At 41.3% G+C, this 25,227-nt stretch overlaps 2 protein-coding genes and 1 pseudogene across 14 annotated transcripts in view; 2 read left to right on the top strand and 1 right to left on the bottom strand.

Annotated features, from left to right (window-relative positions):
* LOC102906586 (fas apoptotic inhibitory molecule 1) overlaps positions 1–25,227 on the top strand; it is a 79,451-nt gene that overhangs the window by 33,532 nt on the left and 20,692 nt on the right. The window contains exon 1 of one of the 2 annotated variants that reach the window (XM_006975145.4): positions 24,061–24,131. The exons of the other annotated variant lie outside the window; for it this stretch is intronic. Coding sequence (XP_006975207.3) covers positions 24,112–24,131 — 20 coding nt within the window. The 5' untranslated portion in view covers positions 24,061–24,111. Of the gene's footprint in view, positions 1–24,060; positions 24,132–25,227 lie in introns of those variants that run through there. 2 annotated transcript variants of the gene reach the window in all.
* Cep70 (centrosomal protein 70) overlaps positions 1–25,227 on the bottom strand; it is an 85,124-nt gene that overhangs the window by 50,990 nt on the left and 8,907 nt on the right. For 10 of the 12 annotated variants that reach the window (XR_013052899.1, XM_076576886.1, XM_076576888.1 and 7 more), the window contains 5 exons: positions 24,834–24,935; positions 13,528–13,650; positions 4,630–4,720; positions 4,382–4,505; positions 3,508–3,688 (listed from right to left, as the gene is read on the bottom strand). Coding sequence is in view for 11 of the 12 variants with exons in the window: in XM_076576886.1 (XP_076433001.1) it covers positions 3,508–3,688; positions 4,382–4,505; positions 4,630–4,720; positions 13,528–13,650; positions 24,834–24,842 (528 nt within the window). In the remaining variant the exon portion in view is untranslated. The remainder of the gene's footprint in view (positions 1–3,507; positions 3,689–4,381; positions 4,506–4,629; positions 4,721–13,527; positions 13,651–24,833; positions 24,936–25,227) is intronic. The other 2 variants (XM_076576891.1, XM_076576892.1) reach the window with 1 other exon arrangement.
* LOC121830954 (dnaJ homolog subfamily C member 8 pseudogene) lies at positions 6,681–7,626 on the top strand (annotated as a pseudogene).

The following is a 25,227-nucleotide window of genomic DNA, read 5'->3' as shown; positions in this document are numbered from 1 at the left end:
CTAAGCACATGGTCATCTGCTCAAAATGTCAAACTCATTGATACTTAACAACCCTCAAAGAGGAAATAGTCTCAGTTACTGGTAACATTTCATCTCCTAGTGAACATGAAATATGTAGTAATTCATCCTCTGCCTTGGCCTTCCATGAAACTAAGCATGACCTCTACAGCTAAGTGATGAGGATGCCAGTCTCCCCTCAATATGTAAGTTCTTCAAAATCTAGAAGTAATCATTGAAGTTGATATTTTTCTTGGCATATATTCATTAAAGTGATGAGATTCACAAGAACATCTTTGTATACCATGTATTTTGACCATGCTCACTTCTGTATCTTTATTTTCCTCTTCCCCACTGTTCTTTATTCCCCTAGTCTGGCTTCAATTTTCAAGATGCATGCGCATGCACACACACACTTTTAGTTCACTCATCTCTTGGACACTTTGACTGATTCCATAGCTTGACTATGAGTACTACTGCAGTAAGCATGGATGTACAAGTGTCTCTGTGATCATGAATCTAGTCTTCGGAATATATACCCAGGAAGAGTATAACTGGGTTATAAGTTAGTTCTATTTTTAGGTTTTTGAGGAAACCTCCATACTGATTTCTATAGTGGCTGGACTAATTTATACTCCCTTCAGTAAGGGTTTTCTTTTCTCCAAAATTCTTATTATCATTTGTTGTTACTTGTCTTAATGATAGGCATTGTGACTAGGGTGAGATAGAATCTCAATGTAGTTTTAATTTGTATTTCCCTGGTTGCTAAGGGTGTTGACCATTATTTGTCTATTTACAGGTCACTGGTACTTCAATCTTTAGAGAACAGTCTGTTCATTAATTAGCCTATTTATCAACTTATTTAGACTGTTTGGGCTTGGTTTTTTGTTGTGCTTTTTTGAGAAAGGATCTCATTATGTAGCCTTAGCTAGCCTGGAACTCACAGAGAACTCCTCCCTCTGCCTCCTGAATGTTGGGATTAAAGACATGTGACACCGTTCCTTCCTGAGTCCTTATATATTCTAGATAGTCATTCACAGCTGGTATAGTTTTCTCCCCTTCTATTGGTTGTCTCTTCATCCTGTTGGTTGGTTCCTTTCCTGCGCAGAAGCTTTGAAAATTTATGCAATTCTATTGTCGATTCTTGCTCTTATTTCCTGAACTATTGGAGTCCTTTTCAGAAAGTTCCTGCCTATGTCTTTACTTTTAAGGTTTCTTTTTCTAACAGTTTCAATTTAGATTATTAAAGTCTTTGATTCATTTTGAATTGACTTTTGTATGGGATAAGAGATAAGGATCTAGTTTCATTCTTCTACATATGGATATCATGTTTCTCTGTACTATGTTGAAGACGCTGTCTCTTTCTCCAATGTATGTAATTGGCATCTTTGCCCAAAATTCAATTGGGTATAAGTCTATTTCTGGGTTATCTATTCTATTTCACTGATATACATATTTTTGTGACAGTACCAAACTGTTTTTGTTACTACAGTTTTGTAGTTATAATTTGAAACCAGGGTAATACTATCACCAGCATTATTATTTTGCATTCAGAATTGCTTTCACTATCAAGGGCCTTTTATGCTACCACATGCATATTAGAACTGTTTATTCAATTTTGTAAAGAATGTTATTTGAATTTTGATGGGGATATAGAAACTGTTTTTTGGTAATATAGCCACTTTCTAATTCTGCCAATCCATAAACTGAACAGGAAGTCTTTCTATCATCTAGTGTATTCTTCAATTTCTTTTTTCAGTGTTTTAGTTTTCATTATATGTCTGAGGTAAGGGTTCAATGGGTAAAATATTTGCCAAGCAGGCAGGAGGACCTGCATTGAGTCCCCAAGCCCGCAGAGAGCCAGGTGCAGCAGCACTCATCTATACGTCCACCGTTCGTATGGCAAAATGGGAAACAGAGACAGAAGGATCCCCAGAAGCTCACAGGCTGGGTAACCTATGCTCTGTATAAAATTCACTATTATCTGCTCATGTGGCTTTATTACACATAGTATAAGGTAATATAACCACATAAAGAGAAATATGGTATCTATACAGGCCACTTAAAAGTCTATATAGGGCACTGAGATCCATAATGAGAACTATGATCTCTATATAAGACTTCATGGAGTCAATAAATTTCCAATATGAACCTTCATCAGGTGGAAAAGGATCTATAATCATGAGCATTATGACTCCATATAAGACATGATGAGCTCTGTATAGGATACTATGAGCTCTAAGCAGGCACTATGCCCTTTATACAGAGCACTCTAAGCTCCATCAGGTGAATATGAGATCTGTACAGGCTTCCAGTAAGCTCTATTGTCTTGGTTAGGGTAACTATTATTGTGATGAAACACCATGACCAAAAACAACTTGGAGAGGAGAGGGTTTATTTGACTTATATTCCCACATCATAGTCTATCACTGAAGGGAGTCAGAACAGGAAACCAAACAGGGCAGGAACCTGGAGGTAGGAACTGATACAGAGGCCATGGAGGGGCTCTGCTTACTGGCTTGCTCCCCATGGCTGGCTCAGCATGGTTTCTTACCCAGGATCATGAGCCCAAGGGTGGCCTCCCCCACAATACGCTTGGGCCTCTTACATCAATCACTAATTAAGAAAATGTCCCACATACAGGTGCACTGTGAGATCTATATAGAATACCATAAACTCCAAACAGTATTATGGGCTATGAAGGCACTGTGAGCTGTGTCTAGGGCAATATATGCTTAATATAGGGAAACAGTTGTATGCTGAGTATTATGACATTATAAAGTATACATTTTTTTAGGGGTTCTTTGTAGATAACTATGACTTCTACAATATTCATTATGGGATGTACATAGAGATTGAGACATTTACAATGAAATCTGAGCTCATTACAGGGCAATATGAGATTTATACAGACATTGATACCCATATACAGTATACTATGTCTCTAAACATGACACTATGGTTGCTATAAAGTAGACTGCTAGACATTTACAAGTGTAGGAAAATCCCTGTGCAGGCACAATGAGCTATGCAATAGTGCAGTATGAGATGCTGAAGGGCTCAGTGGTTAAGAGCACTTCCTGCTCTTCCAGAGGATGTGAATTCAGTTCCCAGCACCCACATGCAGCAGCTCACAAGTTCCTGTAACTCCAGTTCTAGAAAACCTAACATCCTCTTCTGGCCTTCAAAGACACCCATACATATGTGGCATACACTCACATAGACACACACATGCATCTCTTAGGGATACTCATGAAACTATAACATGCAGCCTTATAGACAAATCTCAAAATGAGGTGCTAAGTAGAAAAGCTCACCTATTAACATTACTGTCCTATGCCAACGTAAATTGTTTTCCTCTAACCATCTTTCCACATACCTCAAGCATTTGGATTTCCTTGACCTTTGTCACAGACATACACCATGGAAGCAACATGGAAATTACCTGGGACTATGAAGAATTTTCAATATTAACCATCAAATAAGAAAATATATAAGTCAATACAATACCTGTAACAGTTTATGCTCCTTTTGAAGGTCTTGTATTCTGTTTTGTTGCTGGCAAACCCTGTTTAGGGACTCATCTTCTAATTCACCGATTTTGGATTTCACGCTATCCATAATCTGCTCCAGGTCATTGGCTCGATGTTCCTGGTGTGCCGCTCGGTTCTGTTCTAGCTGAAGTTCATTTCTAATTAAGAGACACAATTCCTTCCCTCAATGTTAAATTAAATCAGATTGTATATGCCGTATAACAGATTACTTTCCAAAAATGTCTCTACATTCTTAATTTTTTTACTTTGTTTTGGTACTGAGGATCAAACATTAGCATAATTAACACTGAGCTGTACCCCAGCCTCCACACTTCTATCTTATAACAACAGGTTTGTAGCTGTGCCCCTTGACACACCCAATCTCATCTACCTGATAAGAGAAAGTAATAGAAGAGAGGGTACCATTACACATCAATGCTAAGTGCTACTGAAAGTCAACTAAATTTTTACCCATTTACTTGTAAAAGTATTTTTATGTTTTACATTTAATAAAAATGAAATTTCAGGGGGCTAGAGAGATGGTTCAGCGGTTAAGAGCATTAGCTGCTCTTCCAGAGGACCTACGTTCGATTCCCAACACCCACATGGTAGTTCACAATCATTCATAACTCCAGTTCCAGGGGATCTGATGCCCTCTTCTCAATTCTGTAGGTTCAGGCACCCACACAGTACACTTATATGCATTGCTGACAGAAACACCCATACACATAAGAAGTAAAATAAACTGAAAAATAAATAAATAAATAAGTACAATGAAATTTCAGGATCCTCTTCGGGGAGTTGTGTTTAGAATATATGCCAACAATCCTGGGGCGTGCCCACTGTCTTACTTAAGCTGCTGGTTCTTCTCTATGAGCTCCCGTATCATGCTCTGCTGACGTGTTGTTTCTTCCATCAACATTTTCAAATTCTGCCTCATTCTTTGTGATGACTGTTTGTCAAAAACGATGAGATCTACATTGTAATGTATATTATAGAAATGGTAAAAACAAAGAGAAAGTAAGACCATTTTAAGATAAACACTTTTCAAAGAAAAATAAGCTTTGTACCTAACAGAGCAAGAAAAGGGTCTAGTTACCTTTGAGATCGGTTCTTTTGACTAGACACAAAGGTTTGAAGCCATGCGTCATCAACAGCCCATTTACGCTTTCCCATTCTGCTTCCTCCTGCTATAATCACAGTAGAGCAAAAGGAACAACTTTAAGATGTGAAGAAAAACCTTCAATATAATTTCCTATATTTTCAGAAAACAACCTTCCTCTAAAAGATTTTTGATTTTTAGATGTATGTGTGTGCTTGTCTATATGTAGGTATTAGTACATTAAATTGAGGTGCAGCAGAAACCAGAAGAAGGTGTCAGTCCCTGGAATTTGTAAGCCATATGATATGGATGCTATAAACTGACTAGGATCCTGTGGAAATGGACCAGCAAGCATTCAAAGGGTCTTATAATTTTTTTTTTTCAGACAGGGTCTCACTACGAAGCCCTGGCTGGACAGGAACTGGAATTGTAGACCAGGTCAGCCTTGAACTTAAAGAGATGTGATTGCCTGTTTCCCAAGTGCTGGAATAAAAGATGTATGTCATGCCTAGTTTTAATATGAAATTTTATGTACCAAATTATATTTTTAAAAGATTTATTGTTTTTACTAAAATCAGCAACAGAAGTATGCAAATGAGTAAATTATTACATTATACAAAATATTCACATGTAGGCCTTCATGGGTAAATTAAAATAAAACTGGTCATTTCAGTGAAATAGATAAGTAATTGAATAAGATCAGGCCATACTAAAAGGGAAAAGGGGCTGGGTAAAGAAACCCACCCTGTCCCAGCACTCGAGAGGCAGAGCCATGCAGATCTCTGTGAGTTCGAGGCCAGCCTGGTCTACCAAGTGAGTTCCAAAGCTACACAGGCTCCAAAGCTACACAGAGAAACCCTGTCTCAGGGGAAAAAAAAAAAAAGAGAGAGAGAGAGAGAAAAGAAAAGAAAAGAAAAGAAAAAAAAAAAGAAAAAAAGAAACCCACCCTGATACTGCAGCTCAGAACCAGGGAAAGAAACACAGCCTGGGTCTGGGACCTGAGCCAGAGAAATGAATACTTTTATCCCCAAACCCAGAACCCAGGAAATATGCCCTGACTCTGAAACCAGTACCAAAAAACACTCTTGGTCCCTAGAATCAGAGTCAGTGAAAGAAATATGCCCTGGCCTTAGAATTAGTGTCAAAAAGCTAAAAAAGTCCAGTGAAAGAAACACAGTTTGGTTCTGAAATCAGGGCCATCTCTGCCCCTAGCCCACAAAACTGACGAATCCCTGGTTGACTCTGCCCCCAAGAGATCCTATATAAACCACCCTGCCTGGTCAGTTGTGGGTTGTTCTCTCCACCCTGGTAAAGGCAGCCACTCTCCTGGGCTCCTTCCCAAATAAATCTCTTCCTCAAATGAGTTTGGGTGTGAAGATATTCATCCACTGGTGTAGAGAAGATCCTTGCTGAGACATCCCTCAGTGGACAAAACAAGGGAGAGCTGAAAAAGTAACACTTTTCTCCGGAGCCAGAGGAAATGGCTATATTTCTGCAGGGGTTTCCCCTTTCACAGAGTGAAGCAAAAGAAGCAACATCTTAGGCTGGAGAAGCAGAGCTCTGCTAGGAAGCCCCCTTAAGTGGGGGTGGAGCAAAGCTCAGCTGCAGCAGCTCTCCTGGAGAGGAGCAGGATTGCCATATCCTGCAGGAAGACCATCCCCCCACCACACCAGGTATACCTGACTCCTGAACAGTCAGGATACCCTTCCCTGCTGAGCTGTCCTAGCAGCTCCAAGTCTGACTCTCCTGAGCAGTCAGAATGTGTTCCCTTCCCAGGGCTGGGCTGCCTCATTGCAGCTCCAGACATTAGAGTTGTCCTAGCAGCTCAAAGCATCCTGGATACCTCGCCCACCAGGGCTCATTGTCTCATTGCAGCTCCAGCCGTCAGAGCTGTCCTAGCAGCTCAAGGTATCACCTGACTCCCCAAGCAGTCAGGATACCTTTCCCCCAGAGTTGTGAAACTCACATTTTGGTGCCAAAACTGGGACCAAACCCAGAGCTGCAACACAGTTACTTATAAAAAGGACACAACTGAAAATTAAAACTAGTCAACTCTGAACCAAGTATCCCTTTAACAATGATGAAAACAGGAAATCAAGGTCATGTGAGGGCTGGACTTGGGAAACAGCAGCTTCAGGAATATGGTAGCTTCCAAAGAAGCAGGGCTCCGGGCAGGTAGCACAGGAGAGGCTTTTATGATCTTCTACAGTGAGGCTAAACAAATAGAAAGAGAAGTTCTACATCCAAAAATCACACTGCGAGATTGACCTGTTCAGGTTTCTCTTTAATGTGAACCCAATTGAGATTTTCCAGTTATTCTTGAAGTGACAGATAATGAAATAAAAGAGAGGTTTTTGCAGCTGTATAATATTGGTACATCCTGACAAAAATCAAGATGCTGCTGTTGGTGCACAAAAGGCTTTTGAAGCTGTGGGCAAAGCTTACAAGTGGGCTACTGCATCAGGAACAGAAGATAGCCCTGAATGTAATTCAGGCTGAAGAGAGCACATTGTTAAGAGGCAGGAGTTAAAGGAAGGAAAGCCTACAGATGCAGAGGATGATCCTGAACTGTTCAAACAAGCAGTATACAAACAAACCACGAAACCGTTTGCCGAGCTGTACATTAAAAGAAAAGAAAGAGATGCCAAGACACGCACAAAGCAGAGGCTGAAGCTCAAGAAAAAGACAAATGAGAAAAGCAGAGATGGTCAAGTAGACAGCTGGTGAAATCTGCAAGCAAGTATCAAAGGGAAGAAAACATAGAGTCAGACCTTCCCAAGGCCACTGAAAGTAAAAATGGAGCATGAGTGGCCAACTGGGTCAAGGCCACAGAACTGTTGTTAGCTGTGCCCTTCCTGCTTCAGGGGACTCATTCTTTCCTCCCATTTCCACCAACATAGAATAACATCAGCTTTTTAGTCCATTTTGTTTTCACTACAATTTAATATCAGAGTAATCTTTTTGTGAATTTACAGAAGGAGCTCAGTTGAGCCCTCCCCCCGAGTCCTTGCCCACTGAACAAGCATAACTGGAAGCAGCCAATGTTGGTGCTGCCTTCTCTTCTCCCATAGCCTGTACCTTAATGTTCTGTGATAGTTAGAAATTTCATGGATACTTCCTGGAAATCATCTTGCTTACTGTGAATTCAGACAAGACTGGGCCACTTCAGGAAGTCCCTCTTCTTGCTTCTGAAGGTGCTATCCTCAAAGTCCCAGAGCAGGCAAGAAAGGCATTTGTGAACACAGCATAGAGTCACTCAATGCCCTCAAGCCTTGTGGTATTTGATATATGTCCTCTGTTGACTGACCAACAATTATGATCAATAACAGGAGTCCAGGGAGATCTCTGAACAGCCACACCTAGGCCTCCAGTCTCTTAATTACCATGCCCCCAGAGAAGCCACAGCTGCTACAGCCTGCCCCAATCACCATCACCTCAACCCTGAAGAGCAAGAAAGAGACGCCCAGCAGCCATTTCTGCCTCTGCACCCTCAGACACCAAGCTGGGCACCTTAAGCAGCTATGCATGCATCAACAAGGGGGAAAGGGCACTGGGATGGCAAATCAGTTCACTTTAAGAAATGGATACAGAGCTGGGTGGTGGTACCAGGCACACGCCTTTAATCCCAGCACTCGGGAGGCAGAGCCAGGCGTATGTCTGTGAGTTCAAGGCCAGCCTGGGCTACAGAGGGAGATCCAGGACAGGCACCAAAACTACACAGAGAAACCCTGTCTCAAAAAACAAAAACAAACAAACAAAAAGAAATAGATATAGTTTCATCAACAGGGATAATACACCAAAGATGATGTGTGTGCCCCACAGACTGCCATAAAGAAGAACAATCTCAAAAAGAACCTTGAAGAAGTGTTGGAAGTAGAGACTCAAGTTTGATTTTGTTAAAGGAAAGGGTGGGGAAGCAGCAGATGTTACAGACCTCTTGTGGGCCACAAGAATATAATATAGAGATTCAGCTGGATATTAAAGCTATACCAAGAAATTTCAAGGTATTGTTCTAGAGGCAAGCCATTTATTATGGAATATTTTGGTGTTATCCAGTTTTTAATATTTCAGCTGTCTTCTGCTATGAAATTCTTGTGTGCCCAAATACTACAGACCATTTGGCAAACAGCTAAGCTTCTCAGACCTGCGGAACTTCTAGGTAACTAACTCCCCGATGAGCCTAGAAGACAAGCAGGCTCTACATGCATGGCTTTGCTTCTTGTGCAAATGAAGTTCATACGTCTCTTGCCTTCAAGCCTAGTGGCATTCCAAGGCAACTGACTGAGGACAATAGGGTTTTTTGCATAACCAGGTACAGTAAGGACTGGAGCAGAATTCCAGAAGAGACACAGAACCCTGTGGCCAGAGAGAGGAGAAGACGACAGAGGTTCTGTAGAGGGTAAAACAGATCTCTTATAGAGTTTATCAGGGCCAGGGATAAAGAGCCAGGAAGGATAGATGGAGGATGAAGGAACAGAGGATGAAGATCAGTTCAAAAGCATAGGAGCTTACTAAAACTATTAGGATAGGAAAACTGGGCAAAGAGAGGAGCTAAATGTGAGGACAGGGCTGAAGCTGTATAGATAAAATTTTGCCTTAGAGGAATAAAGTTAATGGACAAAAGAGCATAGTGTACGTGGATTCCTTTCCCTCAGATATCCCACGCTATATGTAGCGTCTTTCCCAGGACTCTGGGAGGAATTTTCTCAGGGCAGGAACTTGGGAAAATTCCATTATCCTTACAGGCCCTATGGAGTTCCAGTTCAAGACAGGAAGTAACCATTATAGATTATATCCACCTCATGTGGGTCCTCCATGCAATTACCAGAACAGTGAGATTTTGGGAAAGAAGGAGGGATCAGAAAGCACAACAATTCAGGTAAAGGTTCCTACCTCATTACACAAGATCCTATGGGTGTCAACCACAGTATTCCAAAACCCTCCTGTGCAGGAAAAAAGTGAGGGAGGTTGTTGACACTTAGGGTGCAGGAGAGCAAGACAGACCAGTAAGACTATGTATGGGGTTACAGACCATGATTCTCTTCACCAAAGACAAAGTGGAAGAAGGCAACAAAGACAAGGGAAATCAAAGAAATGAGACCTAATGCCAACAGTCACTTCAACATAGGTATCACACACAGCAACTTCAACTATGCATGCAGATACCCAGAGAACTCTGAACCATAACAGCACAGAGATAAAAGCAGCTGGTGCATCAGCTGAGAATCTGTCTACTCCTAAGGCTGAGCAGAGTAAATACTGGCTTACCATCTCTATCATCTGGCTTAGGCACCCAATAAGATGACTAGGAAATTCCAGAAACAAGAGCAAACAAGAGACTGAAACTGAAGATCTAACTGCTTGCTTTTTGCCCATTGACCCAGTACCCAAGAACTATCCGGTGGCAATACAATATGGAGCTCTATTATTTTAACATAAAGATATCTTCTTTTTTGGTATGTTTATGGGTGTTTTGCCTGCATGGATGTCTGTGTCTGATGCCTAAAGAGGCCAGAAGAGGGTATCGACTTCCCTGGAACTGGAGTTACAAACAGCTGTGAGCACCATAAGGGTGGTGACTCTTTTTACAGTCTGGTTTTACTAATACATCTTTAAAGGTTTTTTTTTTTTTTTTTTTTAAGACTTGATTATTATTTTTACTTTGTGAATGTGTGTGCTTGAATAAGTTTTATGTAAACCATATGGGCAAGGAGCCAAGAGAGCGCTGGATGCCCTGGAATTGCAGAGACAGGCAGTTGTGAGTACTGATGTAGTGCTGGACTGATCAGGGTCCTCTCCAAGAGCACTCATAATCACTGAGCCACTCCTCCAGCTCCACCTTTAAAGGTTTTAAAGTTGTTTCATTTCTGTTCAAGTTCAAATTTTTAAGAATTTCATCTTTTTTAGTGGGGCATGGTGGCACATGCCTTTAATCCAGCACTCAAGAAGCAGGAACAGGCAGATCTCTGTGAATTCGAGCCTGGTCTACAGGGTGAGTTCCAGAACAGCCAGAGCTACATAGAGAAACCATGTCTCAAAAAAAGAAAAATTTTTTTCAAAAGTAAATAAACTATAAACTGCAAATACTAGTTAATAAATTCTTAAATCATTTTTTAAAAGAACTTACCAACTCTCTGCATGGTGGCATACACCTTTGATACCAGCACTCAGAAGGCAGGAAGCAGACAGTTGTTTTTTAATTCAAGGCCAGCTTGGACTATATAGTCAAAGACACTCTTTGAGAGAGTCTCTCAAAAGGGAGGGGGGCAGGAGTGAGGGAGCCTGGAGAGATTGCTCAGTGTTTAAAACCACTTACAGCTCCTACAGAGGACCCAGGTTCAGTTCCCAGCACCATATGGAAGATCACAACCATCTGTAACTTCAGTTCCAAGGGATCCAACGCCTCTTCTGACCTCACCTCTACAGGCTCCTACACATACATATATACTCAGGCACACACACATACAATTTTTTAAAAGAATATTAACTGAAAAACTGGAATAAATTACCCTGATGATAGCTTCCTAGCATGATGACTCACAGCCAAAGACATCTTTCTTTATGACTTATACTCCCCTCCCCTTCTTTTCTCTTATACACAATTTTTTCTCACTTATTCTTAAGGTTTCTGATCACATAGCTGAACTACTTTGGTGGATGAAGGACTAAAATTAACACTGATATCCAAAAAAAAAAAAAAAAAAAAAAAATTACTGTGTGGGTATCTCAAAGAATGCCTGTCCACTAAACTTATTAAAAACAAAGGTTCTAGCCTTAATATGGTCACACATTGCATATGATCAAACAATACACATTGTTATCTGACGCCTCTTGTATTTTGTATGAACATGAGTGTGTACATAAGTGAAGGTCAGAGGAAGACATTAAATGTCTTTCTCTATCACTTTCTACCATAGGTCTTGTACTAAACCTTGAACTAGGCTGGTGGCCAGCAAACCCTGGCAATCTTCCTATCTCTATACCCATCTGCCACCCACCACCTGTGCTGGCACCATAGAAATGACCATACTGTTATGGGATATTTGTACACTGTGTGAAAATGTATTGTTGTGGTTGGTGTAATAAAGAGCTAAACAGCCAATAGCTAGGCAGGAGGTATAGGCAGGATTCCAGGTGCCTCACAACTGCCTGTAACTCCAGCTCCAGAGGTGATTCGATGCCTCTGGCCTCCACAGAAACCATATACACACGTCCCCCATGCCCCTATATAATCAGGACAATAAGAATAAGTGGGTGACAGTTGTGGAGTTTGGTCTGTTTGCAGGGATCTGTCTCTGGCACTTGAGCTGGCTTTTTAGAACCTATTCCCAATGGTGGGATGTCTCGCTCAGTCTTGATGCAGCGGGTAGGAGCTTGGTCCTGCATCAACTTGACATGCCATGCTTTGTTGACTCATGGGAAGCCTTACCTTTTCTGGGGAGTGGATTGAGGAAGGGGAGTAGAAAGGAGGGGAGGGGGGGAACAGGAGAAGAGGTTGGTATGTAAAATACATAAAAAAAATTAATTAAAAATTTCAGAAAAAAAAAATCTTAAAAATAATAAATAATAAAAATGCTGGAAATGGCATTTTCAAAAAAGTGTACTGGTAATATTAGTAGAATAAAAAGTTCAAACTGTCAAATAAGAAGGAAAATGCACAGCCGGGCAGTGGTGGCATATGCCTTTAATCCCAGCACTCGGGAGGCAGAGGCAGGTGGATCTCTGTGAGTTCAAGGCCAGCCTGGTCTACAGAGCTAGTCCAGGACAGGCTCCAAAGCTACAGAGAAACCCTGTCTTGAAAAACAAACAAACAAACAAACAAATAAATAAATAAATAAAAAGAAGGAAAATGCTATATGTCAAATCTTCCTGGAGACTGATAAAATTGAGGAAGCTAAAGAAATAAAGATACTGGATAGAGCTGGACGATGTTGGCGCACGCCTGTAATCCCAGCATGCCTTTAATCCCAACACTTGGGAGGCAGAGCCAGGAAGATCTCTGTGAGTTTGAGGACAACCTGGGCTACAGAGTGAGTTCCAGGAAAGGCGCAAATCTACACAGAGAAACCCTGTCTCAAAAAACAAAAACAAAAACAAACAAACAAACAAAAAGATACTGGACTGTCTTTAATCCATACTTCTTCAGTTATTTATCCAATCTTTTAAAAAAATTCATTTTTAATTACACATACTTGTGTGTGTGTGTGTGTTTGGGGATGGGGTAGAGTGAGGGACAGCATGTTCAAGTGAGTGCAGCAGGTACCTGCAGAGGCCAGAAGAGGGTGGTGAATTCCTTGGAGCTGGAGTTACAAGTAGTTAGGAGCTGCATGATGTGGGTGCTTGTACTTGAACTCAGTTCCTCTAGAAGAGCAGTATACCCTTCTTAACCATTGAGCCATCTGACAATCCCACCAAACAATCTTTTTAAAGTCAGAATTTCAGGCCAGCAAGAAGTTCAGTGAGTAAAGATGCTTGCCACCAAGCCTGACAATCCAAGTTTGGTCCCAAGATTCTCATGGTGGAAGAAGAAAATCTTAACTCCTGCAAGGTTTCCTCTGGCCTCCACATGTACACCACATTCAAAAATAAATAAGTGCAAAAAAAAAAAAAATCATGTCAGAATTTTCTTTTTTTTTTTTTTTTTTTTTTTAAATTATTTTTATTTTATGTGCATTGGTGTTTTGCCATGAGCGTCGGGTCCTGGAACTGGAGTTACAGACAGTTGTGAGCTGCCATGTGGGTGCTGGGAATTGAACCCGGGTCCTCTGGAAGAGCAGTCAGTGCTCTTAACCATTGAGCCATCTCTCCAGACCCAGAATTTTCTATGTGTACACCTAGCATTCTTTTGGCATATACCTTGAGAAAAAACAGTGCCCTAAAATATTTTACACTTACTTGTTTTTCAATCAGGAGTCTGTTTGATAATGGACTGGAGTCCTGGGCTTTAGAGGCTGCTGGAGGCATCGTTTCTTTTGTAGAACCCAAAGAAGAGGTTGGCAATAAAAAAATTTGAGTTCCCTAAGGGAAAGAGAAAAAGTGCAACAGAAGTTAATGAGGTCTGGGGATGTAGCTCAGTTGGTAGAGTGCCTGTTTATCACACATACAGTGCTGGGTTCATTCTCCAAATCTGCATAAAACTAGAGTGGGGGTGCTTGCCTATAATCCCAGGACGTGGGAGGTGGAGGTAGGAGGAGCACAACTTCCAAGACATTCTTAACTACAAAGTTAAAGGAAATTATATGCAGGTCCACATTCTCAGACAAACCCACACCCATGTTCTCAGGTATATCTTACTCTTTCCTGAGAGCCTCTTTCCTTCTTACTCCTCATGCTTACACTCTATATTTACTGAGTGTGGTGCTACACTTTAATCCCAGCACTTGGGAGGCAGAGGCAGGTAGATCTGAGTTCAAGGCCTTCCGGGTCCACACAGTGAATTCTAGGACAACTAGGGCAATGTAGAAACCTGTCGCAAAACAAATAATATTTACACTTAAATATATTTAAAAGAATCCACAGCCAGGTGGTAATGGTGTACATCTTTAGTCCGAGCACGTGGGAGGCAGAGGCAGGTGTATCTCCAAGTTCTAGGCCAGCCTGGTTTACAAAGTGAGTTCCAGGACAGCCAGGGCTATTCAGAGAAACCCTGTCTCAAAAAAAAAAAGAAAAAAGAAAAGAAAGAAAAAGAAAAAAATCCAATATTTTTACAGAGCAAATTAGGCTATCCTTACATCAAAATTTACTTCATAGATAGTATGCTTATACAAGATTTATTTGAATAAACCCTATCTTGCACTGCTCTCTGGAATACAGCATTCTAGTTTTTCATATAAAGAATGAGAGAAATAACACACACACACACACACACACACACACACACACACACACACACACACGAATGACAGGGTGTCTGTATATTGTCCTGGCTGTCTGGAATTTGCTATGTAGACCAGGCTGGCCTTGAACTCAGAGATCTACCTGCTTCAGCATGCCTAGTGCTGGGAATACAGGCATGTGCCACCATGCCCAGTACAAGATATTTTGTAAAGATTGTGAGGCTCTTGAACTGTTATCCTTCACTGGGCTACAAGGAGAGACTAGGATCACTTCATTAGGCAGTCTTTATTTCTAAGTATATCAGAAACCAGGAACCAGAGGTTCTGTTTGGCCCACAAAAAAACAATCAATCAAAAAACAAAGTTCATAGTCTACTTTATCATCACTCTTGTAAGATTACCATTCTAGGGGGAAAAAGAATTCCTTGATTTCTTTAATACACAGATAAAACTTTCCAGTGGCAAAAGAAAAATCATATTCATTAGCATCATACTAGAAATTGCTTAACTTAGAACTTCTAACTTTTCCTAGCTAGCAGGAAGTATGAAGGGAGAACTGACCAGGTCAGGAAAGATTTCTGAGCAGGCACAGTAATTATAAGCACCATCAAATCAACTACACATGCCAAGGAGGGAGAAGGTAGTGATGCTGTCACTACTAGAATCATTCCAGGTTCCCAGATGATATGTAAACCAGGCATTATAGGTCTGCTGAGAAACTTGTCCTTGAAAAGAAGTAGGCTAGAAATGTAGCTAGCTTTGCCTTAACCTCAACTCAAGACTTGAGTCTTGGAAACCTGGCTAGGGGTAGTGAGGAAATAAAGGATAGACACACAGCTATGCATACAATGAAGCTAGGATCTGGTGGGATTCTCTAGTACTACTACCACAACCTGGAACCTCAGAGCATTGATTAGGTACAGCGCAGGGGGAAGGGTTAGCTGTAGGTAAGTGGTTTCAGCCTACAAGGATACAGGAGGATGCCCCAGTTGCTAGTCATTGCACACTGATTACTCATTCATAATCAAGCATTACAACTCCTAACACCCAAAGAAAGCTTTGCCACCCTCTTTAGCCTGACCCACAAGGATAACAGAGGTACCTATTTCCTATGGGCCATTTGGTCTCCAAGTCCTCAACAGGCTTTTTGCTCATGTCAAAATACACATTCACTCAGGGCTTCACTCACTCAGGGACTTCACTCAATACCTGTCTAGCACAGACAAAGCCTTGGGTTGTGTCCCTAGCACTGCGTTAAGTGGGGGGTAGCATGATAAAAGCCTATAATCCCAGCACTCCGAAGGTACAGGCAGGAGAAACAGTTCAGGGTCAGCTACATAGCAAGATCAAAGCCCACTTTGGCCAACAAGACACCCTGTCTTTAAAAAAAAAAAGGTAGGGTGGAGAAAGAGATTATAAGATACAATAAAACAAAAACCAGAAGCTACTTTTCTTCTATAGACATTCAATAAAACTCAAGAGCTAAGGAAACTTAAAGTTGTGACTTATAAGAGTTTAACTCTCAGGGTAAGGGTGAACCAAGGAACAAGCTCTCCACTAACCTAGACCTGGCTTCCCTCTTCTAGATTGTCCAGTCCCTTGACATAGCCTGAATTAATAGTACTTCCAGGCACTTGGCAGAAGTAAATGAGATCCTCCAAAGTTGAAGACAAATTAAGGAAAATGACAAAATCGTAGCTTGGGTACTTGTTGTTTTCTACCTCTTAAAAATGTAGACTACTTTCAGATTTAAATCATAGAGTTAATAAGCATTTGTGGTAGTTTGAATGTAATTGGCCCCCAAATCTCATGGAGAGTGGCACTATTAGGAGGTGTAGCTTTGTTGGAGTGGATATGGTCTTGTTGGAAGAAGTATGTCACTGTGCAGGTACGCTTTAAAGTCTCATATATGCCCAAGTTACACCCAGTGCCTCAGATCGCTACCTGTTGCCTACAAGATGTAGGACTCTCAATTACAGCTATAACACCCATGTCTGTCTGCACTCTACCATGCCCACCATGATGATAATGGGCTGAACTTCTGAACTGTAAGTGAGCCCCTTCAATTAAATGTTTTCCTTTATAAGAGTTGCCATGGTCACAGTATCTCTTCACAGCAACAGAAACACTGAGATAAAAGTTGTTAACAAGGACTGGGGTATTACTGTGATAGGCCATATCATGTATTTTGTTTGGAGGAATTTAGACTTTGGTACTTTCAGTTAGAGAAGCTTTAAGCACTGCTTAATGGACCACACTATTAGGAGCATGGAAGACAGTGGTGCTGAATGTGATTTGATGAACTGTGAGGACCTTGCTCAAGAGGTCACAGAGAAGAAGAATATTAATATGTGGCCTAGAGATCATTCTTGTGATATTTAGTAAGGAATGTGGCTGCTTTCTGCCCTTGTCTGAAGAGCCTGCCTGAGGCTAAAGTGAAGAATTTTGGATTAATTCCATTAGCAGAGGAAATCTCAAAACAGCCTAGTACAGACTCTGTCATGTGATAATAAGTGTTAACCTGGGTTCAGTTCCCAGCACCACATGGCAGCTAATAACTGTCTGTAATTCCAAGATCTGACATCCTCACACATACGTGCAGGCAAAATACCAATACACATACATTTTTTAAAAATCCTTAAACAAATAAAAAGAAAGAAATGGAATAAAGGGAGTGGGGACCGCAAGATCCCACCCATAAGTTTCCAACTTGTGAAAAGGAATTAAAGGAAGGAAGACTTAGAGCTGGTTGTGATGGTACACACCTTTAATCCCAGCACTCTCCGCTTGAGAGGTCACTGAGTTCCAGGCCAGCTGGTCTACAGAGCAAGTTTCAGGAGCCAAGCTTAGGTAATAAAAGACTAAGTTGGTGAAGATGTAATTAAACAAGGGGACCATGTTCCAGCTCCACTAAGCAGCAGAACTTGGTAGCTCACGTGGTTCTGGAATCAAGGATAGAAGAAAGGGGCTATGGGATTTGCCCATGCGACTAAGGAAAGCCACGGAAGCCAAGCATATGTCAGGGTGTTCCTGAATGGAGGCCTAGAAGCCATTACATGAAACTGTGAAGTTGAAATCTGGATTCCCTCTGAGACCCCAAGATGCTGGAGATGCCAGAGCTATGGGATATCTACCCAGGAAAGCTGCTAACAGGGAGTGGATCCAGGCCAAGAGAAAGAAGTGTGTTGCAGTCAACAAAGCTGAAAGGAGTTGGAGATCTGAAGAGTGTTTTGACATCAGACATGGAGATACAGAGTTTGAAGTTTGCCCAGCTGGTTTTCATTCTTGGTTTGGTCCAGTATTTCCTCACTATGCTCCCTTCCCTACATTTTGGAATAGTAATGCATATTCTGTGCCATTATATGTTGGAAGTATGTGATATGTGTTGCAGGATATTTGATCACACTATGAACCCTGAATTGCATTATTTACTGGAAAAACCCATTTCTAGTTGTGTGGTTCAGCCCTAGCACATACCTTTAATCCAAGAGTTTTCTGCTTGAATATTGTAAACAAGATTAAATAAAGTCAACCATAAGTCAAGAGACAGAGCAAGAAACCAGTTGACAGGAAATGAACATAGGATGATTAAGAAAAAAACCATAGAGAGTAAGAGGGAGTCAGAAGAACAGATAGACACATAGGAAGTAGAAGGAAGGGACACGGAGTTGGGAGAGTCTGGTATGAGACGTTTAGGAGAAGGAGGCTTTGGGGATGTCAGCTGAGGAAGAAGGTCAGCTGGGTGCTTTATCTGTCTCTCTGAGCTAGCAGGCTTTGACCCTAGCATCTGGCTCCCAAGTCTTGACTGAAAAAAATCGAACAATTGAGATTTTTGTTAAAAAACAACAGTTGGTACCCATCATGAGGCACAACCACACAAATGAGAAACCACACCAGCTGCAGACAAACTGAGAGGCCATGAGATTTGGTAAGACATCTGGGAAGTCCTCAAGGAGAGAGTTAAATAACATTAAAAGGAAAAATCTTTCCCAAGTTAAGTGTGAGAAATACCATAATACAGGGTGTTAGGACCCTGCATAGTGCTACTTTAGATGGCTTGAAAACAGAAGCAGAAAATGAAAAGATAAATGACTTAACTGAGATTGAGATAATACCAATTATAATTACTATCAGTCTGATACTTCATTTTTTTTGGGCGGGGGGGGGGGGGGGAGTTTGAGACAGGGTTTCTCTGTGTAGCTTTGCGCCTTTCCTGGAACTCGCTTTGAAAACCAGGCTGGCCTCAAACTCACAGAGATCCACCTGGCTCTGCCTCCCGAGTGCTGGGATTAAAGGTGTGTGCCACCGCCGCCTGGCATCATATTTTATCCTTAATAGCCATAGTGGGTTTTGTGCCAAATATGAAAAGTGGTTTAATAACTGTTCCAAATATGAAAAGTGGACTGATAAAATAAAAGACTTATAAATGATGGGGCTTGAGAGATGGCTCAGAGGTTAAGAGCACTGACTGCTCTTCCAAAGGACCTGGGTTCAATTCCCAGCACCCACATGGCAGCTCACAACTGTAACTCCAGTTCCAGAGGACCTGAAACCCTCACACAGACATACATGCAGGCAAAATACCAATGCACATAAAAATAAAAATACTTATAAATGAAAATAAGAAAAATACTGAGAGACAGAGGAATTTAGATAAGAACCTACTGCACCACCGCATGATAAAACTGTAAAAGGGTGCTGCTGCCCAGGGTTGTTTATGGTGATATTTTATTTGTGCTGAAATGTGATTTTATTTGTATGTTAATAAATAAAGTTGCCTGGAGATCAGAGGTCAAAGTGAGCCATAAGATGAGTCAGGTGGTGGTAGCACATGCCCTTAAACCAATCACATGGCAGGCAGGTCAAGGACACAGCCAAGTGTGGTGACACGAACCTTTAATCCCAGTACCAACCATAGAGACCTGGAGGTCTGTATAAACAGACAGTGACGAGGAAGTCATGTGGTTGAGTTTAGAGCCAATAAGAAGGCAGAACAGAAAGGCAATAAAAAGACAAGTCAGGAAGAAGTTCTCTCTCGGGGGAAGCTGCTGCTATTGCTCTGATCTCTTTGGCTGTTTCCTCTGTATTTGGCTCTGTGTTTCTTATTTTACAAAAACTGTTTAGAATTTCGTCTACAGTTGTTAGAAAACCAACCTCAGTTTATCCAGTTACTATACAAGAACTACCAGGAGATATCAGGTACCCCCAAGGTCATTAAGAAATTAAATGGAACCCTATAGAAATGTTAGATTTGAGGAGATTTAAGAAAGCAGTCGGGCATTTGGCATTCGGCATTCTGCTGAGGCGAATGACCCGCTGTCTCTTGTCTCTTATTTTCTAATGCACAGCCCCTCGCTCGGATATGGTGAACGGGTGGTGGTAGCGTGGGCATTACCCCAACAAATGGAAGTCCCTACTGAGATCCGAGAAAGAAGGGACAAGCTGATGGACACTCTTGGAAGGCTGGCCAGCATTTTAAAGAAAAAAGAAAAAGCCCCTCGATCGGACATGGTGAACGGGTGGTGGTAGCGAGGGCGTTACCGCAACACTGGCAGTTGGAAGGAGGCACTAAACAGACCTCCAGTGGACAGAGCTCCCTTCAGTCTAAGAAGAGCGGCCTGACTTGCTGAAACTCTCTGCAACTGATGAAATGTTACCATGGTTCAAACACCACAAAAGGCCAGGAGTCCCACAAGATGAATCAGCTGACAATTTGTTTGTGTTCTGCACAACGACTAGCTCTCCACTGGTATTCTTGGTTCATAGGACATTTCCAGGTGAGCAGAGCACCCAGCATGTGTCATGGCATCCACAGGACTCCTGGGGGGATCCCCCCACACCTGAGCTCTGCTGTCACATCCAGATGATCTTCCCAGAAAAGTCAAAGGTTGCCTCTGAACCAGAAGGGAAGAATGGTAAAAAAAAGAAAAAAAAAATACTGCAGAGGAGAAGGAAAGAAAAAAAAATGTGTGGTGTGGAAAGAAATTGAACATAAAATAAATACAAAGAAAAAAAGTCCAAAAAAAAAAAAAAAAGAAAAAGAAAGAAAGAAAGCAGTCACTTCATATGGTATTCATTAACCCTATGTGAAGCAGATATTAAATTCATGGACAACTCAGAACAGAATTATCCCCCAAGACTGGAAAGATCTGGCAACAGCAATATTGGAAGCTGGTCCTCAGTTACAATGGCAAACATGATGAAAAGAGTAAGCTAGGGCCATAGAACAATGAAATAGGGCTAGAGGTATTAATATTTTCCAAGATCAGTTTCCAAGTGAAGGCCAATATGCTGAGTTACAAAGGCAGCTTGAATTTGATAATCACACCTTGGTGCTATGCCATTTAGCAGCTTTAAATGCTTGGGACAAGGTTAAAGAATTAGGAAAGAGATCTTAGGAAGTATGTCACTGTGGGGGTGAGCTTTGAGGTCTCATGTATGCCCAAGGCATGCCCAGCACCTCAGATCACTTCCTGTTGCCTACAAGATACAGGACTCTCAGTTACAGCACCATGTCTGCCTGCACTCTGCCATGTCCCACCATGAGGATAATGAACTCAACCTTTGAACTGTAAGCCAGCCATCCCAATTAAATGTTTTCCTTTACAAGAGTTGCCATGGATATGGTTTCTCTTCACAGCAATAGGAACCCTAAGACAGCATCCTTGCCAAGAAGTCACAAGTACCATTTCTTTCTAATGAATAAGTCTTTCTATAACCAAACACAGTGGGTTCACATCTTTCTGAGTGCAAAGCCAAAATAAGTACAGCCAGGACAAAAAGAGTAGAGAAAAAGTTATTACCTACAACAGGCAAAGAAATTATGGGAGTCACTGTCAAAGCAATATCTTTCTCAAACAGAGGGACCTTGTGGATTTTAATCAGGGGGGACTATAGATACTCACATAGGGGTTGGCCCATTCCTCAATGTGCTCAGTTAAGAACATATTGCTAGGGCTAGAGAGATGGCTCAGCAGTCAAGAGCACTTGCTGTTCTTCCAGGGGAACTGAGGCAGCTCACAACTACCTGTAACTGCAGCTTCAAGGAATCCAACACCCTCTTTTGGCCTAAAAGCTCAGTGGCTAAGAGTGTTTGTTGCTCTTTCAAAGGACCCAAGTTCAGTTCCAAGAAACCCATCCCAGATCACATAGCTGCCTGTAACTCCAGCTTCAGAATATCCAGTGTCCTCTTCTGGCCTCCTCTGGTACTCACACTTCTATGTATATACCTACCTACCTACCTACACACCATACACATACACACACACACAATTAAAATTAAATCTTGCCAGCAATGGTAGCACACACCTTAAATACCAGTATCCAGGAAACAGGAGGCAGAGGCAGGTGGATCTCTGTGAGTTTGAGGTCAGTCTGTGTCTATGTAGTGAGTTCCAGGCCAGCCAGGACTACATAGTCAAACCCTGTATTAGAAAATAAAATACTGCCAGGCAGTGGTGGTGCACAACTTTAATTCCAGCATTCAGGAGACAGAGGCAGGCAGACCTCTATGAGTTCAAGGCCAGTCTGGTCTACAGAGCACACTCCAGGATAGTCAAGGCTACATAGAGAAACCCTGTCTCAAAAAAACAAAAGAAAAAATATTTAACAATAAAAATACATACTTAAAAAAATAGGTAATCTTATTGGATAGATTCCCACTAGCCAAAATAAGACAATCTGAACTTTAAAAATGATGATCACAGTAATCAACTAAAGCCCAGCAAATATGCTTGCATCTATCATAACTTTTTTAAACAACAACAACAACAACAACAAAAAAAAAAAAAAAAAAAAAAAAAAAAAAAAAACGCCTTCAGTAGATCAGGAAGCAAGGCTGGGAACATAGCTCAGAGGTATAATGCCTCACTAGAATGTGCAAGATTCTGGGTTTGATTCCTAATATTGCAAAATAACTAATTGGTTAAAAAAAAAACTCATTATTATGAAAATTAATAAATAAATAAAATTTGATATGACTTTCCCATATCAAAGCATGCCTGTAACCCCAGCACATAAGGTAGAGGCAGGAAGATCAGAAGTTTAAGGTCATTCTTGATACATAGTGAGTTCAAGACCATCAGGGACTACATGAGACCCTGTCTTGAAGAAAAAAAAAGTTGGCTGGGCAGTGGTATCACATACCTTTAATCCCAGCACTTGGGAGGTAATGTTTTTCTGTCAGCTTACACCTGCATCTTAATCTACTGATATTTTAACTACATCTGTGGCCCTAAGGCCTCGTACCAGCTCTGCCACCCCGTAGTTTTTAACTAAGTCTCTATTGTTCTATTTACCAATTAAAAACTTGAAAGTCAGATGCTGAGGTGAAAACCTGCTAACTCAGAGTGGCTAAGAAGGAACCAGCTGACCTTCCTTTTTGGCAGCTGTCCCAAACCAAAAAGACTGCCAAACTCCAAGTCCCTCCCTACTCTTTCCTGTGTGTCTCCATACTCTATAGCTGATTCCTGTCAACTAGTTGCTGGCTCTGGCCCCTGATTCAAGGTTGATTTTATTAATACAATCTCCTGGGTTTCACTGTACAGTCAAATATCCCACAACAGCAGAGTCCAGCCTGGTCTCAGAGCTAGGTCTAGGACAGCCAGGAATACACAGAAAAACCCTGTCTCGAAAAACAAAAACCAAAACCAAAACCAAAACCAAAAAAAAAAAAATAAATAAAAAGAAGAAGAAAAGAAAAACCAAAACCAAAAACCAAACAAAAGGAAGAATGAAAGAAAGTTAATCTCATGATAGGTCTTTATTATAAGCATCCTTTAAGTTTCCTTTAGTTAGCAAGGAACCACTCCACCTCTCAACTGACAAGCTGTCAAACCCTTTGTGCCTAGCTGCCTTGAGTAGGGAGTTACCCCTCATCTTTGAAGACCACCTGAACTTGTCAGGGCAATCAAGCTATTATGAGTAGTCCAGTCACTCTGAAGGAACTATTCCATTGCAAAGACCATGACAACACTATAACCACCAAATGCTGCCAACGCTTCAACCCCTGCTTCTGGAGGCCTTTCTAAAATCACAACACCCTCCTCAGAAGGTTATTCAAGACTGCACTCCAGGCAAGAGGACCTTGGCCAGCTCTAGATGACTCTGACTAGCCCGCAGCTATTCTCACTCAGGATAATTGCAAAGAGGCTGTGGTTGGTGCAACATACGGCTTTTGAATGGTTCCTAATCGAGGATTATGGTTGGTGCACATATAAGGTTTGTGATTGACAGATCTAGAAATCGTGCAGCAGCTGTGGGCTATGACTGGTCTCTTAGTTTCTTTTCCTGTTGCTATGATAAAATACTCTGACAAAAGCAACTTAGGGGTCAACAAGATGGCTCAATGAGTTAAGGCACTTGAGGCCAAGCCTGACAACTTGAGTCCATGTACCCAGAACACATATGGTAGAAGGAAAGAATCAACTTGTTCAACCAAGTTGTCCTCTGATCTCCACATGTGCAGTCACATAAACATGTGGGCACACGTATAATAAACAAGTAAATATTTTTATCTGGTTTTTTAAATTGTTTTTTTTTTTTTTTTGCAAGATATGAAAACCACAAAAGATACTGGTGTATTATAAAAGCAAGAGTGCCAAAGTCAAGAGACTAGGAAGAACTGAAGGCAGGAGCTGGGGCCATGAGGACTGCAAGGTCCAGGTACTGGGAGTGTTCAAGAGCACAGGTTAAGAGCCACAGCTCAAGAGCTATAATGGTAGCTGTTAGGTGTTGGGATTCTGAGGCTTTGAAAACTTGGAGCCCTAAGCCTCTAGTCCTCAAGGCTTAGAGTCCAGGGCTCAAACTCAAGGCTACCAACACTGAGGAAACTGCTTCTTACCTACCCAAGGTTTCTATATAAGCAAAAGAGCTCCCATCTAGCCACTTGAGATAGATTTGCCAAATCATAACAGAAAACAAAACAAAACAAAAAATGTCAAAGCAATACTAACCAAAACAAAGCTAGCATATAACCAGACTGCCTGGGGATTCTGTTACACAACCAGGGAATACTAATCCCTCTGTGCTTTGATTTCTTCACAGAAGAAGTGGAGGTGGAGGAGGAGGAAAGGTAGCTTACAGAAGTCTTGCAAAGATTAGAACACTAGATACACGAAGAGCATTGAGTAGTGCTCACTCATCACAGCAGGACAGGGTTGATGTCTATTGAACTTTGTTGAACTTCAGTTTTCTTACTGACTTTCAACTATGAATATTACTTGGCAGGATTATCAGGTAGGTAGTCAGAAGGAAACAAAAAAACATGTAACTTATCATCTAGCACAATATCCAATAATAAATTTTGTTTGCTATCTCCCTGAATGGGAAAAAAAAATCTAGAGTCATCCATTATACTAGCCATACCTCAGTCATAGTGATTCCTCTTGCAGTTTACACCTGGTCATCCAAGTTGATCTCAATAAAATGGTCACCCAGTGAGTCGCATGTCCGAAACTGGATCTTGATCTACATTTCAAAAAGATACAAGCCTTTAAAATATTCAGCCAGTCACTAAAAATGATCCTATGTTGTTAACAAGGCAGGTGTCCACGGTACAGACAGCCATGGAACCAAAGGCTAAAAACACTGCAGTAACAAGAATGGTGCAAAGTTCTTCATCAAATTCCTCCCCTTGTTTTTCTCTTATCCTTCCTCCCATTGCTTTGTTGAAACATGGGCTGGATATCCAAATCCATCATTCTGATTTGTGGCTTCAAGTGGAGTTATTCTTACTGGCAAGTGTACTGAGAACACCAAG

Source organism: Peromyscus maniculatus, chromosome 7, assembly GCF_049852395.1.
Source record: "Peromyscus maniculatus bairdii isolate BWxNUB_F1_BW_parent chromosome 7, HU_Pman_BW_mat_3.1, whole genome shotgun sequence".
In the NCBI taxonomy this organism is placed as follows: domain Eukaryota; kingdom Metazoa; phylum Chordata; class Mammalia; order Rodentia; family Cricetidae; genus Peromyscus; species Peromyscus maniculatus.
This window is presented reverse-complemented; position numbering and strand designations above follow the sequence as displayed.